This window comes from Salmo salar, chromosome ssa09, assembly GCF_905237065.1.
Source record: "Salmo salar chromosome ssa09, Ssal_v3.1, whole genome shotgun sequence".
Classification (NCBI taxonomy): Eukaryota; Metazoa; Chordata; class Actinopteri; order Salmoniformes; family Salmonidae; genus Salmo; species Salmo salar.
In genome coordinates this window covers 153,111,144-153,127,284 of record NC_059450.1, presented here as the reverse complement: position 1 = coordinate 153,127,284, position 16,141 = coordinate 153,111,144, and the positions used below count along the sequence as shown (strand labels likewise).

The 16,141-nt window shown below is 45.6% G+C and overlaps 1 protein-coding gene across 1 annotated transcript in view; it reads right to left on the bottom strand.

Moving 5' to 3' along the window:
- LOC106613303 (probable G-protein coupled receptor 149) overlaps positions 1-16,141 on the bottom strand; it is a 28,776-nt gene that overhangs the window by 8,043 nt on the left and 4,592 nt on the right. The window contains exons 2-3 of the mRNA XM_014215392.2: positions 10,767-10,956; positions 9,936-10,402 (exon numbers count right to left, since the gene is read on the bottom strand). Of these exons, the coding sequence (XP_014070867.2) occupies positions 9,936-10,402; positions 10,767-10,956 (657 nt within the window). The remainder of the gene's footprint in view (positions 1-9,935; positions 10,403-10,766; positions 10,957-16,141) is intronic.

The window sequence follows — 16,141 nt, the reverse complement described above, 5'->3', positions numbered from 1 at the left end:
CATGTGGTAGCAGAAAGAACAGCTTGGGTGGCTGGAGTCTTTGACAACATGTTAAATGTGCAACCAGAGGGGAAAAAACTCTAGATCACCTTTACTCCACACACAGAGACTCATACAAAGCTCTCCCTCGCCCTTCATTTGGTAAATCCGACCACAACTCTGTCCTCCTGATTCCTGTTTACAAGCAAAAATTAAAGCAGGAAGCACCAGCGACTCGGTCTATAAAAAAGTGGTCAGATGAAGCAGATGCTAAACTACAGGACTGTTTTGCTATCACAGACTGGAACATGTTCCGGGATTCTTCCGATGGCATAGAGGAGTACACCACATCAGTCACTGGCTTTCATCAATAAGTGCATTGAGAACGTCGTCCCCACAGTGACAGTACAGGCAACATTCGCACTGAGCTAAAGGGTAGAGCTGCCGCTTTCAAGGTGCGGGACTCTAACCCGGAAGCTTACAAGAAATCCTGCAATGCCCTGCGATGAACCATCAAACAGACAAAGCGTCAATACAGGGCTAAGATTGAGTCATACTACACCGGCTCCGACGCTCGTCTTATGTGGCAGGGCTTGCAAACTATTACAAACTACAAAGGGAAGCACAGCTGCGAGCTGCCCAGTGACACGTGCCTACCAGACGAGCTAAATAACTTTGATGCTCACTTCGAGGCAAGCAACACTGAGGCATGCACGAGAGCATCAGCTGTTCCGGACGACTGTTTGATCACACTCTCCGTAGCTGACGTGAGTAAGACCTTTAAACAGGTCAACATTCACAAGGCTGCGGGGCCAGACAGATTACCAGGACGTGTGCTCTGGGCATGTGCTGTCCAACTGGCAGGTGTCTTCACTGATATTTTCAACATGTCCCTGATTGAGTCTGTAATACCAACATGTTTCAAGCAAACCACCATAGTCCCTGTGCCCAAGAACACAAAGGCAACCTGCCTAAACAACTACAGACCCGTAGCGCTCACGTCAGTAGCCATTAAGTGCTTTGAAAGGCTGGTAACGGCTCACATCAACACCATTATCCCAGAAACCCTAGACCCACTCCAATTTGCATACCGCCCGAACAGAACCACAGATGATGCAATCTCTATTGCACTCAACACTGCCCTTTCCCACCTGGACAAAAGGAACACTTATTTGAAAATGCTATTCATTGACTACAGCTCAGCGTTCAACACCATAGTACCCTCAAAGCTCATCTCTAAGCTAAGGATCCTGGAACTAAACACCTCCCTCTGCAACTGGATCCTGGATTTCCTGACGTGCCTCCCTCAGGTGGTGAGGGTAGGTAGCAACACATCTGCCACGCTGATCCTCAACACTGGAGCTTCCCTGGGGGTCGTGCTCAGTCCCCTCCTGTACTCCCTGTTCACCCACAACTGCATGGCCAGGCACAACTCCAACACCATCATTAAGTTTGCAGAAGACACAACAGTGGTATGCCTGATCACCGACAATGACGAGACAGCCTATAGGGAGGAGGTCAGAGACCTGGCCGGGTGGTGCCAGAATAACAACCTATCCCTCAGCGTAACCAAGACTAAGGAGATGATTGTGAACTACAGGAAAAGGAGGACAGAGCACGCCCCCATTCTCATCAACAGGGCTGTGGTGGAGCAGGTTGAGAGCTTCAAGTTCCTTGGTATCCACATCAACAACAAACTAGAATGGTCCAAACACAACAAGACAATCGTGAAGAGGGCACGACAAAGCCTATTCCCCTGCAGGAAACTAAAAAGATTTGAAATGGGTCCTGAGATCCTCAAAATGTTCTACAGCTGCAACATCGAGAGCATCCTGACTGGTTGCATCACTGCCTGGTACGGCTATTGCTCGGCCTCCGACCACAAGGCGCTACAGAGGGTAGTGCGTACGGCCCAGTACATCATTGGGGCTAAACTGCCTGCCATCCAGGACCTCTACACCAGGCGGTGTCAGAGGAAGGCCCTAAAAGCCCTAAAAAGACCCCAGCCACCCCAGTCATAGACCGTTCTCTCTACTACCGCATGGCAAGCGGTACCGGAGTGCCAAGTCTAGGACAAAAAGGATTCTCAACAGTTTTTAACCCCAAGCCATAAGACTCCTGAACAGGTAATCAAATGGCTACCTGGACTATTTGCATTGTGTGCCCCCCCCCCCCAACCCCTCTTTTACGCTGTTGCTACTCTCTGTTTATCATATATGCATAGTCACTTTAACTATACATTCATGTACATACTACCTCAATTGGCCCGACCAACCAGTGCTCACGCACATTGGCTAACCGGGCTATCTGCATTGTGTCCCGCCACCCCCTCTTTTACGCTACTGACTAACCGGTGTCTGTATATAGCCTCGCTACTGTATATAGCCTCACTACTGTATATAGCCTCGCTACTGTATATAGCCTCACTACTGTATATAGCCTCGCTACTGTATATAGCCTCACTACTGTATATAGCCTCACTACTGTATATAGCCTCTCTACTGTATGTAGCCTCGCTACTGTATATAGCCTCGCTACTGTATATAGCCTCTCTACTGTATATAGCCTCTCTACTGTATATAGCCTCACTACTGTATATAGCCTCGCTACTGTATATAGCCTCACTACTGTATATAGCCTCACTACTGTATGTAGCCTCTCTACTGTATATAGCCTCGCTACTGTATATAGCCTCGCTACTGTATATAGCCTCTCTACTGTATATAGCCTCTCTACTGTATATAGCCTCTCTACTGTATGTAGCCTCACCTCTGTATATAGCCTCTCTACTGTATATAGCCTCGCTACTGTATATAGCCTCGCTACTGTATATAGCCTCACTACTGTGTGTAGCCTCTCTACTGTGTGTAGCCTCTCTACTGTGTGTAGCCTCTCTACTGTATATAGCCTCTCTACTGTATATAGCCTCTCTACTGTATATAGCCTCACTACTGTATATAGCCTCTCTACTGTATATAGCCTCACTACTGTATATAGCCTCTCTACTGTATATAGCCTCACTACTGTATATAGCCTCTCTACTGTATGTAGCCTCGCTACTGTATATAGCCTCGCTACTGTATATAGCCTCACTACTGTATATAGCCTCTGTACTGTATATAGCCTCTCTACTGTATATAGCCTCGCTACTGTATATAGCCTCTACTGTAAATAGCCTCTCTACTGTATATAGCCTCTCTACTGTATATAGCCTCTCTACTGTATGTAGCCTCACCTCTGTATATAGCCTCGCTACTGTATATAGCCTCGCTACTGTATATAGCCTCTACTGTATATAGCCTCACTACTGTATATAGCCTCGCTACTGTATATAGCCTCACTACTGTGTGTAGCCTCTCTACTGTGTGTAGCCTCTCTACTGTGTGTAGCCTCTCTACTGTATATAGCCTCTCTACTGTATATAGCCTCACTACTGTATATAGCCTCTCTACTGTATATAGCCTCACTACTGTATATAGCCTCTCTACTGTATATAGCCTCACTACTGTATATAGCCTCACTACTGTATATAGCCTCTCTACTGTATATAGCCTCACTACTGTATGTAGCCTCTCTACTGTGTGTAGCCTCTCTACTGTATATAGCCTCTCTACTGTATGTAGCCTCTCTACTGTATATAGCCTCGCTACTGTATATAGCCTCACTACTGTATGTAGCCTCTCTACTGTGTGTAGCCTCTCTACTGTATATAGCCTCTCTACTGTATGTAGCCTCGCTACTGTTATTTTTTCATTCTCTTTTTACTGTTGTTTTTATTTCTTTACCTACCTATTGTTCACCTAATACCTTTTTTGCACTATTGGTTAGAGCCTGTAAGTAAGCATTTCACTGTAAGGTCTACTACACATGTTGTATTTGGCGCACGTGACAAATAAACTTTGATTTGATTCTAGGACCTTCATCTGACACCGCCTGGTATAGAGGTCCAGGATGGCAGGGAGCCCGGCTCCAGTGATGTACTGGGCGGTATGCATTACCCTTTCAAGCACCTTATGGTTTGATGCCAAGTAGTTGATGCCATTCAAGATGCTCTCATTGGTGCAGCTGTAGATCTTTTTGAGGATCTGAGGGTCTATGCCAAATATTTTCAGCCTCCTGAGTGGGAAGAGGAGTTGGCATGCCCTATTCACGACTGTGTTGGTTGGTGTGTTTGGACCACGATAGTTCCTTAGTGATGGAGACACAGAGGAACTCAAAGCTCTCAATCCACTTCACTACAGCCCCTTTTGGAGTCACGCGGTCGTGGGTGAACAGGGAGTACAGGAACGGACTAAGCACGCACCCCTGACAGTCCCCCATGTTGAGGGTCAGTGTGGCGCATGTGTTGTTACCTACCTTCACCACCTGGAGGCTGCCAGTCAGGAAGTCCAGGATCTAGTTGCAGAGGGAGGTGTTCAGTCCCAGGATCCTGAGTGGAGTGATGAGCTTGGAGGGCACTATGGTGTTGAACACTGAGCTGTATTCAATTAACAGCATTCTCACATAGGTGTTCCTTTTATCCAAGTGTGAAAGGGCAGTGTGGTACACTAGAGAATTCGTAATCTGTGGATCTGTTGGGGCGGTATGCGAGTTGGAGTGGGTCCAGTGTGTCTGGGATGGTGGTGTTAATGTGACCCAGATGTGCTCTGAGTACGCATCCTGGTAATCTGTCTGAAAGTTTACCTGTTAAAGGTCTTACTCACATTGGCTACGGAGAGCGTGATCACACAGCCGTTCGGAACAGCTGGTGCTCTTATGCATGGTTCAGTGCTGCTAACCTCGAAGCGAGCATAGAAGACATTTTGTCTCGTCTAGTAGGCTCGTGTCACTATGCAGCTCGCGGCTGTGTTCCCCTTCGTACTTCTTGATAGTTTGCAAGCCCTGCTACATCCGATGAGTGTCAGAGCCGGGAATAGTAGGATTCAATCTTAGTCCTGTATTGACACTTTGCCTGTTTGATGGTTTGTCGGAGGGTGTGTGCATGTGTGTGGAAAGCCCGGTCCCAACCTCCTGAGAGTTCCCTACTACCCCAAAGCGGTATCGCTCAGAACAGCTAACGCCTGTAGCTGGATGGCTGCAATCTGGAGCAGAATGAGACTGTTTTATTCTCTATGTTCTGTTGTCTCCTCTCCCATGTTGCATGTGGTGAGCACAGCCTTTTTTCTCTTCATATCAATTCATTTGGGACTCAGTGTCCCACAAAACCAGAGAGGAAAATATTACGCTCTGATAGCGATGGAGGAGAAATGCAGACTTCTCTAACAGAGAGAAAGTGTAGGGTACAGTATGTTGTAATGTAGAAAGTGTAGGGTACAGTATGTTGTAATGTAGAAAGTGTAGGGTACAGTATGTTGTAATGTAGAAAGTGTAGGGTACAGTATGTTGTAATGTAGAAAGTGTAGGGTACAGTATGTTGTAAAGTTGGCTACTGTTGGGACGATAGAAGCTGGACTGTGATCTTTGTTCCCTCGTCACTGAAGCTGCATCTATGTATTTCGGAAGTTTAACTAGTCACCTGACCTTGCCGACCATGACAACGTTACTTTACTGCAGCTGAACCTCAGTAGGGTTGTACATGGGGAGAATCTCAATTCATTTATTTGATTCCTCATATCTACTCTCCTCACCTCCTTCTCAAAACCCATTGGATGAGGTCAGAGGTCCTGGTCCCTAGTCATGTGACCTCTTCTCTGACTTCTCCTGGCTGTCTGATCAATATCATTCAGTCAGGAACCCATTACCGGAACAATATTCAGGGTACAATACACACACACACACACACACACACACACACACACACACACACACACACACACACACACACACACACACACACACACACACACAGGTGTGTGTGTGAGTGTGTGTCTTTGAGATAGGGAACTGACTGTGTGGTCTCATTCAGGGCTCTTTCTCTTCTCATCGTTCGCTCCTTTGTTTTCTAAACACTTGCCTGCAGAAGTGGAGCGACTGTATTGCCTACATCCAGCTGTATACTGTATTCACACACAGCCAAACCTCCCTCGCACCTTCCACTATCGTTATTCACATCAGGTCTGGAAACAGGCTTAAAAAACTGTCTACAGAACTGAATCTAAATAGACAGAACTGACTTTTTCAAAGTTCACAAAGAGTTCATGGATTTCATTGTGAGTTAATGGAGTTCATGGAATGTAACTCCTATCCTGAGAAATTATACTAGAATCATAGGGTTATATCTGAATAACAGGAGTATTCCTAAAACCACAAATACAACGCACAATCCTACTATTCTGAGCTAAATGGTTAACTAAGACAGGAAGGACAGCAAAACAACAGTGTCATTTAACTGTAGACTTATCTCCTATTGTCATTTAACTGTAGACCTATCTCCTATTGTCATGTAACTGTTGCCCTATCTCCTATTGTCATTTAACTGTTGCCCTATCTCCTATTGTCATTTAACTGTAGACCTATCTCCTATTGTCATTTAACTGTAGACCTATCTCCAATTGTCATTTAACTGTAGACCTATCTCCTATTGTCATGTAACTGTTGCCCTATCTCCTATTGTCATTTAACTGTAGACCTATCTCCTATTGTCATTTAACTGTAGACCTATCTCCTATTGTCATTTAACTGTTGCCCTATCTCCTATTGTCATTTAACTGTTGCCCTATCTCCTATTGTCATTTAACTGTAGACCTATCTCCTATTGTCATTTAACTGTAGACCTATCTCCTATTGTCATTTAACTGTAGACCTATCTCCTATTGTCATTTAACTGTAGACCTATCTCCTATTGTCATTTAACTGTAGACCTATCTCCTATTGTCATTTAACTGTAGACCTATCTCCTATTGTCATTTAACTGTTGCCCTATCTCCTATTGTCATGTAACTGTTGCCCTATCTCCTATTGTCATTTTAATGGGTTGGTGGAGCGTAATGTCAGGGATAATTCACTGAAATGATTCTGGCCATCGATCTATGCTTTGATTACTGACATGAATCTGGGTTACAGTGGTTAAAAGGACAGCCAACAACATTACTGTGATTGTAATGTGACTTTCTGCAATGACTGGCACTTCAATGCAAACACAAGTCCATCTCTCTCTCTCTCACAAACACACACACACACACACACACACACACACACACACACACACACACACACACACACACACACACACACACACACACACACACACACACACACACACACACACACAGTGGACTAGATGCAAACACGACTTGTTTTCAAGTGAAGTTCCTGGATGTTCTAACAGTGAACCGCTAAAACGGGACATTTAAGTGACTTGTACCATCTGTGAGCTTTTTAAATTCACAATTAGAACGCCATCAGGCTTGCCAGCGCCGACAGGTGTGCTCGGTACAGAGGCTATGGGTCATTTCCGCCTAACGTAATGTGTGTAAACTCACAAGTAGCCTAGAGAGATGAAAAATCCATCTGTTGTATGGGACAGTTCCTTAGAATTGGCCCTGAATTACAAACGTTTTAGTTATTGTTGACCTGCACAATATCACTATAGCTGCTGTTAATTCATGACCATGATTGGTCTTGATTGTTGACTTGTTTGCAAGTGAGAATAAACCAGAAAAAAGGGGAAGTCTTGCAGGATAATCAATATTATACAACGGGTGGGTCTAATCCTGAATGCTGATTGGTTAAAAGCGTATTCCAGCCGGTGTCTAGTCCACAAGTCATTATTTGAATATGTTGATAACCCGTTGTAAAAAAGTGGTAATACCCTGGATATATTGGCACGGTTTGCCAATATAACAACAACAACAACACCCATGCCAATATATCCAACAAACACCGGCATCTCGGGCGTTATCACTTAATCATATGATGGCTAGATAGCAGGGGACATATTGGTCAGCCTTGTTCACACTGCAGGTCTTTAACGCTCATATCAGTTTTGGAATACTGACTGTTCAAACAGCACATTTACAGGTGACCAAGTCGAATGCGTTCAGACAGGAGTCATTTGCCCGACATGGCTACGCCGGTTGTCATAGTAACGACTGGTGTGTGAGCGGTGGTGTAGTGTGATTTGGTGGTGGTTCTCCTGCTTCCTATCACTCAGAAGTTATGTAGCAAGCTAAGCTGACAACAATGCGTCGACATGGACGTTTCCCAGTTACTTCAAATGTTCAAAATCATAGTGTAAGAATACTTTTAAGTAAAAATTATTATCCAACTTTCAAAACAAATCATTTTTGGCTAGTCACAGCAGTCAACTAGCTAGTCTCAACAGTCAACTAGCTAGTCTCAACAGTCAACTAGCTAGTCTCAAAAGTCAACTAGCTAGTCCCAGCAGTCAACTAGCTAGTTCCAGCAGTCAACTAGCTAGTCCCAGCAGTCAACTTGCTAGTCTCAACAGTCCCAGCAGTCAACTAGCTAGTCCCAGCAGTCAACTAGCTAGTCCCAGCAGTCAACTAGCTAGTCACAGCAGTCAACTAGCTTGTACCAGCAGTCAACTAGCTAGTCACAGCAGTCACAGCAGTCAACTTGCTAGTCCCAGCAGTCAACTTGCTAGTCACAGCAGTCAACTAGCTAGTCACAGCAGTCAACTAGCTAGTCCCAGCAGTCAACTAGCTAGTCCCAGCAGTCCCAGCAGTCAACTAGCTAGTCACAGCAGTCAACTAGCTAGTTCCAGCAGTCAACTAGCTAGTCACAGCAGTCAACTAGCTAGTCACAGCAGTCAACTAGCTAGTAACAGCAGTCACAGCAGTCAACTAGCTAGTCCCAGGAGTCAACTAGCTAGTCCCAGGAGTCACAGCAGTCAACTAGCTAGTCCCAGCAGTCAACTAGCTAGTCCCAGGAGTCACAGCAGTCAACTAGCTAGTCCCAGCAGTCAACTAGCTAGTCCCAGCAGTCCCAGAAGTCAACTAGCTAGTCACAGCAGTCAACTAGCTAGTTCCAGCAGTCAACTAGCTAGTCACAGCAGTCAACTAGCTAGTAACAGCAGTCACAGCAGTCAACTAGCTAGTCCCAGCAGTCCCAGCAGTCAACTAGCTAGTCCCAGGAGTCAACTAGCTAGTCCCAGGAGTCACAGCAGTCAACTAGCTAGTCACAGCAGTCAACTAGCTAGTCCTAGCAGTCACAGCAGTCAACTAGCTAGTCCCAGCAGTCAACTAGCTAGTCCCAGCAGTCAACTAGCTAGTCACAGCAGTCAACTTGCTAGTCACAGCAGTCAACTAGCTAGCTAGGTAGCTGTTTAAGTTTCCAGCACATTCATTAATTAGTTTGTAAGCTAACTAGCTTCCACATGTTATTGTCAAAACTGTTAACAGAGTAGCTAGCAAGCAACAAGATATGGCAAATAACAGTCTTAAAAACCACGAGGGAAAATAAAACTGATTTGACCATTCAGACACAAGTTGCATGGCCAGGAATCAGATTTGTATATGACTTCAAACCACCTATGAAAGTGGTTTGAAATGTGGCTTGAAATATCAGATTCCATGTGCTTTTTGGCAGTTGAGACTGCAGGAAAAAGAACAGATTGGAATCAGATATGCAAATCAATCAGATTTGAGTCCCTTCAAACTGCCAGTGTGAACAGAGCTTCAATCTATATGTTACCAGTGTTTCTTAATTCTGGTCCTGGAAACACAGAGGACCTGAATAATTTATTGCCTCAGCACTACACACACCTGATTTAAATCTAAAGCTTGATGATGAGTTGATCATTTGAATCAGCTGTGTAGTGCTAGGGGCAAAAACAAAAATGTGCGCCCCTTTGTGTTCCTAGGACCAGGATGAAAAACCACTGGGTTAGGCTATACAGGTCAAAGTGATGCAGCCGTAGTGTAAACATTTATTTACCTAGCTAGCCTATAGTCTAACCCAGAGCCATATTATTTTCTAAATATATGGCACTGGTTGGTATAGACTAAAGGTTTGTTTATGTTAGCCACTTAGGGAAACTTTGCGAGGTAAGCTACCTGTCTGGGGGTCCTCTCCGATTTACTCCTACACCACTCCCAGTCCGTCAGCTCCATTTTTCTGCACTCTACATGCGAAAGTCTCCGTTCCGTTCCCTCGAACACCGACGACGTGTCGGTGAGGTTGAGGTCCTGGTCTCTGTGGTTATCGTGAGGAAATTGGAGGCAATCTGCCAGCGCCAGGGCCTCTCCTTCACCTGCCACTGCCTCGAGAAGCAGCTCGCCATGTTCACGCAGTGGGGAGCTGTCCACGGCACGTGGGGTCCTTAACGCCAGCTCGGCCTGCAGGCTCACGACCCCCGAGCTGTCCAACACGGCAAGCTGGTTTTCTGTGAAGTCGCAGTTGAAGAAGTTGTAATAGGAAGGCTTCTCGACGGACGGGTTTCGGTGGGGATTGGTCGCGTGCGATATCTTGTATATCCCGTACCCTTTTTGGAAGGAGAGGTTAAATTCAAACCTCTTCTTTGCTGTGGGAAGAAAATGAAAATGTATAGTGACTTTTGCCCCAAAAATAAATAAACATATTTCATTTAGATAAGTGATTTTTTTTTTTTAAATGTACGACATTGATGTAAGCTTATGTGTTTCAGACCCAAATCATGTTTCATTGTAACAACTGTTGTCGTGTAAATGTGTTAGGTTTAATGTGCAGGTCTATACTGTATGTTATGGGGCATTTACCATAATACTGTGAGTTTGATTCTCCTAGGCATATACTGTAGGCCTATGTAGCTTATGTTCAAATGTTACGTCGCTTTAGATAAGCGTTTGGTTTTTCCACTCTGCACCTCAGCTCACTGGCCCTTTACAATCACAGAGGGCATAGCCTACCGGTGGGCTCATGCTCTGTGTCCCGGGGGCAGTTGATGAAGCACCCGCACGGAAGGTGGATCCAGCGATCGGAGAGTATGAACACCGGCGTGACCGCAGGCGCCAGCAGGGTCAGGAAGAAGCTCACCGTTTCCACCGTTTCCAGGTATGAGCTGCGGGCGTTTACAGCATGACGCACGAGCACCAGAGTCTGTGAATAAAACGGCATGTACTCATCATTAGATTACAACATAGGGTAATGTGGGGTAACTGCTTACAACACACCGTAATTCCAACAGAAACCACTTTATGTCACCAATTTTTTCCCAACACTTTCCCTGGCTGTCACTACTCTTGCTCAACAATAAATGTTATCTGTCTCATCTACATTTTTTAAGTCACTCTAACAAAATGATTCTGAGGTGAGTTGATCTGGTATCTCCAAATTTAGAACAAGATATATAGTGTACAAAACACCGTCCTAATATTCCTAATATTGTTATTTTAATGCTGCTCTTTAATTATTTGTTACTTTTATTTATTATTATTATTATTATTATTTTAAACTGCATTGTTGGATTAGGGCTAAGTAAGCATTTCACTGTAAGGTCTACACCTGTTGTATTCGTGACAAATAAAATGTGATTTGATTTGATTTTTGCACTCAAAACAGCCTCAATTTGTCCGAGCATGGACTTCAAAAGGTATCAAAAGCGTTCCACAGGGATGCTGGCCCATGTTGACGCCAACGCTTCCACAGTTGTGTCAAGTTGGCTGGATGTCCTTTGGGTGGTGGACCATTCTTGATACACACGGGAAAGTGTTGAGCGTGAGAAACCCAACAGTGTTGCTGTTCTTGACACAATAAAACCAGTGCACATGGCACATACCCTGTTCAAAGGCCCTTAAATCTTTTGTCTCACCCACCCATTCACCTTCAGAATTTCACATTTAAATTAAACTAGGTAAGTCAATTAAGAACAAATTGTTATTTACAATGATGGAATAGTGGGTTAACTGCCTTGTTCAGGTGTAGAAAAACAGATGTTTACCTTGTCAGCAGTGAGATTTGATCCAGCAACCTTTTGGTTACTGGCCCAACGCTCTAAACACTAGGCTACCTGCCTCCTCTACACTCTAACCACTAGGCTACCTGCCTCCTCTACACTCTAACCACTAGGCTACCTGCCTCCTCTACACTCTAACCACTAGGCTACCTGCCTCCTCTACACTCTAACCACTAGGCTACCTGCCTCCTCTACACTCTAACCACTAGGCTACCTGCCTCCTCTACACTCTAACCACTAGGCTACCTGCCTACTCTACACTCTAACCACTAGGCTACCTACCTCCTCTACACTCTAACCACTAGGCTACCTACCTCCTCTACACTCTAACCACTAGGCTACCTGCCTCCTCTACACTCTAACCACTAGGCTACCTGCCTCCTCTACACTCTAACCACTAGGCTACCTACCTCCTCTACACTCTAACCACTAGGCTACCTACCTCCTCTACACTCTAACCACTAGGCTACCTACCTCCTCTACACTCTAACCACTAGGCTACCTACCTCCTCTACACTCTAACCACTAGGCTACCTGCCTCCTCTACACTCTAACCACTAGGCTACCTGCCTCTACACTCTAACCACTAGACTACCTACCTCCTCTACACTCTAACCACTAGGCTACCTGCCTCCTCTACACTCTAACCACTAGGCTACCTGCCTCTACGCTCTAACCACTAGGCTACCTGCCTCCTCTACACTCTAACCACAAGGCTACCTGCCTCCTCTACACTCTAACCACTAGGCTACCTACCTCCTCTACACTCTAACCACTAGTCTCCCTGCCTCCTCTACACTCTAACCACTAGGCTACCTGCCTCCTCTACACTCTAACCACTAGGCTACCTACCTCCTCTACACTCTAACCACTAGGCTACCTGCCTCCTCTACACTCTAACCACTAGGCTACCTGCCTCCTCTACACTCTAACCACTAGGCTACCTGCCTCCTCTACACTCTAACCACTAGGCTACCTACCTCCTCTACACTCTAACCACTAGGCTACCTACCTCCTCTACACTCTAACCACTAGGCTACCTACCTCCTCTACACTCTAACCACTAGGCTACCTGCCTCCTCTACACTCTAACCACTAGGCTACCTGCCTCCTCTACACTCTAACCACTAGACTACCTACCTCCTCTACACTCTAACCACTAGGCTACCTGCCTCCTCTACACTCTAACCACTAGGCTACCTACCTCCTCTACACTCTAACCACTAGGCTACCTACCTCCTCTACACTCTAACCACTAGGCTACCTGCCTCCTCTACACTCTAACCACTAGGCTACCTACCTCCTCTACACTCTAACCACTAGTCTCCCTGCCTCCTCTACACTCTAACCACTAGGCTACCTGCCTCCTCTACACTCTAACCACTAGGCTACCTGCCTCCTCTACACTCTAACCACTAGGCTACCTGCCTCCTCTACACTCTAACCACTAGGCTACCTGCCTCCTCTACACTCTAACCACAAGGCTACCTGCCTCCTCTACACTCTAACCACTAGGCTACCTACCTCCTCTACACTCTAACCACTAGGCTACCTGCCTCCTCTACACTCTAACCACTAGGCTACCTGCCTCCTCTACACTCTAACCACTAGGCTACCTACCTCCTCTACACTCTAACCACTAGGCTACCTGCCTCCTCTACACTCTAACCACTAGGCTACCTGCCTCCTCTACACTCTAACCACTAGGCTACATGCCTCCTCTACACTCTAACCACTAGGCTACCTGCCTCCTCTACACTCTAACCACTAGGCTACCTGCCTCCTCTACACTCTAACCACTAGGCTACCTGCCACCTCTACACTCTAACCACTAGGCTACCTGCCTCCTCTACACTCTAACCACTAGGCTACCTGCCTCCTCTACGCTCTAACCACTAGGCTACCTGCCTCCTCTACGCTCTAACCACTAGGCTACCTGCCTCCTCTACACTCTAACCACTAGGATACCTGCCTCCTCTACACTCTAACCAATAGGTTACCTGCCTCCTCTACACTCTAACCACTAGGCTCCCTGCCTCCTCTACACTCTAACCACTAGGCTACCTGCCTCCTCTACACTCTAACCACTAGGCTACCTGCCTCCTCTACACTCTAACCACTAGGCTACCTGCCTCCTCTACACTCTAACCACTAGGTTACCTGCCTCCTCTACACTCTTACCACTAGGCTACCTGCCTCCTCTACACTCTAACAACTAGGCTACCTGCCTCCTCTACACTCTAACCACTAGGCTACCTGCCTCCTCTACACTCTAACCACTAGGCTACCTGCCGCCCCTACACTCTAACCACTAGGCTACCTGCCTCCTCTACACTCTAACCACTAGGCTACCTGCCTCCTCTACACTCTAACCACTAGGCTACCTGCCTCCTCTACACTCTAACCACTAGGCTACCTGCCTCCTCTACACTCTAACCACTAGGCTACCTGCCTCCTATACACTCTAACCACTAGGCTACCTGCCTCCTATACACTCTAACCACTAGGCTACCTGCCTCCTCTACACTCTAACCACTAGGCTACCTGCCTCCTCTACACTCTAACCACTAGTCTACCATCCTCCTCTACACTCTAACCACTAGGCTACCTACCTCCTCTACACTCTAACCACTAGGCTACCTGCCTCCTCTACACTCTAACCACTAGGCTACCTGCCTCCTCTACACTCTAACCACTAGGTTACCTGCCTCCTCTACACTCTTACCACTAGGCTACCTGCCTCCTCTACACTCTAACAACTAGGCTACCTGCCTCCTCTACACTCTAACCACTAGGCTACCTGCCTCCTCTACACTCTAACCACTAGGCTACCAACCGCCCCTACACTCTAACCACTAGGCTACCTGCCTCCTCTACACTCTAACCACTAGGCTACCTGCCTCCTCTACACTCTAACCACTAGGCTACCTGCCTCCTCTACACTCTAACCACTAGGCTACCTGCCTCCTCTACACTCTAACCACTAGGCTACCTGCCTCCTATACACTCTAACCACTAGGCTACCTGCCTCCTATACACTCTAACCACTAGGCTACCTGCCTCCTCTACACTCTAACCACTAGGCTACCTGCCTCCTCTACACTCTAACCACTTGGCTACCTGCCTCCTCTACACTCTAACCACTAGGCTACCTGCCTCCTCTACACTCTAACCACTAGGCTACCTACCTCCTCTACACTCTAACCACTAGGCTACCTACCTCCTCTACACTCTAACCACTAGGCTACCTGCCTCCTCTACACTCTAACCACTAGTCTACCAGCCTCCTCTACACTCTAACCACTAGGCTACCTACCTCCTCTACACTCTAACCACTAGGCTACCTACCTCCTCTACACTCTAACCACTAGGCTACCTACCTCCTCTACACTCTAACCACTAGTCTACCAGCCTCCTCTACACTCTAACCACTAGGCTACCTACCTCCTCTACACTCTAACCACTAGGCTACCTGCCTCCTCTACACTCTAACCACTAGGCTACCTGCCGCCCCACGTACACAATTCATGTCTCAATTGTCTCAAGGCTTAAAAATGAGTATTTAACCTGTCTCCTCTTCCAGCTACACTGATTGAAGGGGATTTAACTAGCAACATCAATAAGGGATCATAGCTTTCACCTGGATTCACCTGGTCAGTCTATGTCAGGGAAGGAGCAGGTGTTCCTAATGTTTTGTACACTCAGTCTATACAATCTTATTAAGGCCAGGCACCACAAACTGAAATTACATTTTTACATCTACCTGTCAATTTTGAGATTTGTTGTTATTTTGTTCCATTAATATTAGTATTTTCAAAAAGTAAACGTAAAAATGTAAAAAACTTGATTAAAATGTGTATTTTCTTTAGTTTATCATACTACCGTCATCAACATTTGTATGAATTTTAACCACTTAATAATGGACATACATCAATCATTTCAAAGCTCACTACATTGAATTACACAGAATTTCAAACACCTATTTCATAGAAAATGTTAGAAACTGAACTATATTTTAGTATCTTACTTTAAAGATGTGGTGATTGGATCTAAATCGTTTTTTTGGAGTTTGGTAGTCTTAATTTATTGTAGTTGTCTTTAACTGTCATTTCCTGATAGTCAGACTGTTCACACACGCTAACACATTTCTTTCAGCTTCAGAAGCCTCTACATTCACCAAATGTTGTGTAGTTATCCTTAGATATATTCTCCAAACTTGTTTATATGGAATTTGTTTATATGCTGTAACATCTTTATTATACATAACCTTTTATTTGGAAAAAAAATTACGTACATGTCTTTAGTATTTTACAGATAAAAAGTATTTAT